General features: G+C 33.8%; 1 protein-coding gene across 1 annotated transcript; it reads right to left on the bottom strand.

Moving 5' to 3' along the window:
• Positions 1–484: 484 nt before the first annotated feature.
• LOC111370304 (light-induced protein, chloroplastic-like) lies at positions 485–1,007 on the bottom strand. The gene has a single exon (XM_022991976.1). It carries the CDS (start codon positions 944–946, stop codon positions 512–514), a length of 435 nt encoding a protein of 144 aa, XP_022847744.1. The 5' UTR covers positions 947–1,007; the 3' UTR covers positions 485–511.
• Positions 1,008–1,620: the final 613 nt, after the last annotated feature.

Genomic DNA, 1,620 nt, shown 5'->3' with positions numbered 1-1,620 from the left:
CTGAATGTATAGCATAGGAAGGTGTTTGTATGGTTTCAAAGTACGATCCTCTCTGCTATTGTATACATTTGCGCATGTAATTTATAGAGTGCAAATGATACTAATGATGTCTAAGAAAACATTAAATTGTTGCTTGAAAACATTTATCTAATAATAATAACATTATGAAAGAGAGAGAAAATTCATTTCTATTAAACTTTTCTAAAAGAGATACACATCATAACTCAATAACTGATTTTTGTTAATGATCCGTAGATTTGTATGAAATCATATGCAAAAATTGCATTTTTCTTTTTCTCGCACCGATGATACACCATCTTGTGCAAGACTTAAAAAATTGATGTAGAAAAAATTAAAATTAAAAACCTAAAAAAATGGAAATACGTTGAGTATTTGACTTTTGATTCAGTTGCAAGTCGAAAGTAACTCTTAGACAATTTAATAAATTAAGCATTTTTTAAACAAAAACAAGAACGCAAAGCTTCGTATTGAAGAAAAATTAAGGTAGATCTTACGCAAGAATCCATTTTCCATTGAGCAAAGTCAACGCCTCCATCGGAGCTGGAGTCGGATTTTGTGCCTCAAGCTGCGTGATTAGCTCAACAATTTCCGCCCTAGTCTCACTACTGGCGCTCAATCCTCTATTTGTCCCGTTGAATGAGTCCATCAATTTTTTCTTCAGCTTCTCAATTTCCGTTGGTTCCTTTAGTGGTGGCTCCACTAGCACAGCTAATCCTCGTTCTTTCGGATCCTTCTCTGGACCCCACTTGCCTGGAAGCACCGCCATTATTGCATAATTTCTCTTCAACTTCTTTTCCGGGTTTTTCCCAGATTTATTGATAGAATTTATCCGAGACGAAGCAATCATTTTGGAGGTCTGAGAGGTTCTTTGAAGTGCCATACACGGGAATTGATACAGCGGTGAAGAGATTGACGCCATTATCATCAAAACGAAAACAAAAAACAGAGCCGAAGCGTACAGAGTTGAGAATTGTGTCTTCTGACTTCAGTTTATGTAGCTGGTCCTAAAAGACAAAACTGCCCCTGTAATTTAAAATGATCCTAGTTATGCATTGGGGGGCTTCTTCGGGTTTTCAAGTTTTGGTGGGCCCGTTGTAGTGGGCTATGTTTAGGATTAGAGGGAAAAGCTCTGATTGGCTTATGCTAGTTTGGTGCACAGCGGGGCCTAAATGACAATAATTGTATTATATGTACGTAATAATTTATATATGAATAATATTATTTGTAATCATTACGTGGAACGCATGTGATGATTAGTAATTTGAAAAATGTTACAAAAAAAAATTATCAAATTAATATATCAAATCACAAATCGTCATATAAAATGCCATGTAGGACGACAACTGCAATGAACGACTATAAATAGCTTTACTCTTTATATACACATGATACGATAAGATATTATTGGATTAGGATTTTTTCAATTAATTAAAAAATTTTAAAATTCACACTATTTTTTACACTTCATCTGTTTTTAACCATTATGTAACTCTTTACGTACAAATAACATTATTCGAAAGACAGAGAATTAATAAAAGCTTCAATAAAGCTATCTTGTGTTGAAATATTTTCACAGATCATTTGATAGGTGATGATGAG

This window comes from Olea europaea, chromosome 21 (genome assembly GCF_002742605.1).
Source record: "Olea europaea var. sylvestris chromosome 21, O_europaea_v1, whole genome shotgun sequence".
NCBI lineage: Eukaryota > Viridiplantae > Streptophyta > Magnoliopsida > Lamiales > Oleaceae > Olea > Olea europaea.
This window is presented reverse-complemented; position numbering and strand designations above follow the sequence as displayed.

What these genes read in the sequence shown, in the direction of transcription:
- LOC111370304 (XM_022991976.1), bottom strand. Translation starts at nt 946, where the DNA reads ATGATAATGGCGTCAATCTCTTCACCGCTGTATCAATTCCCGTGTATG.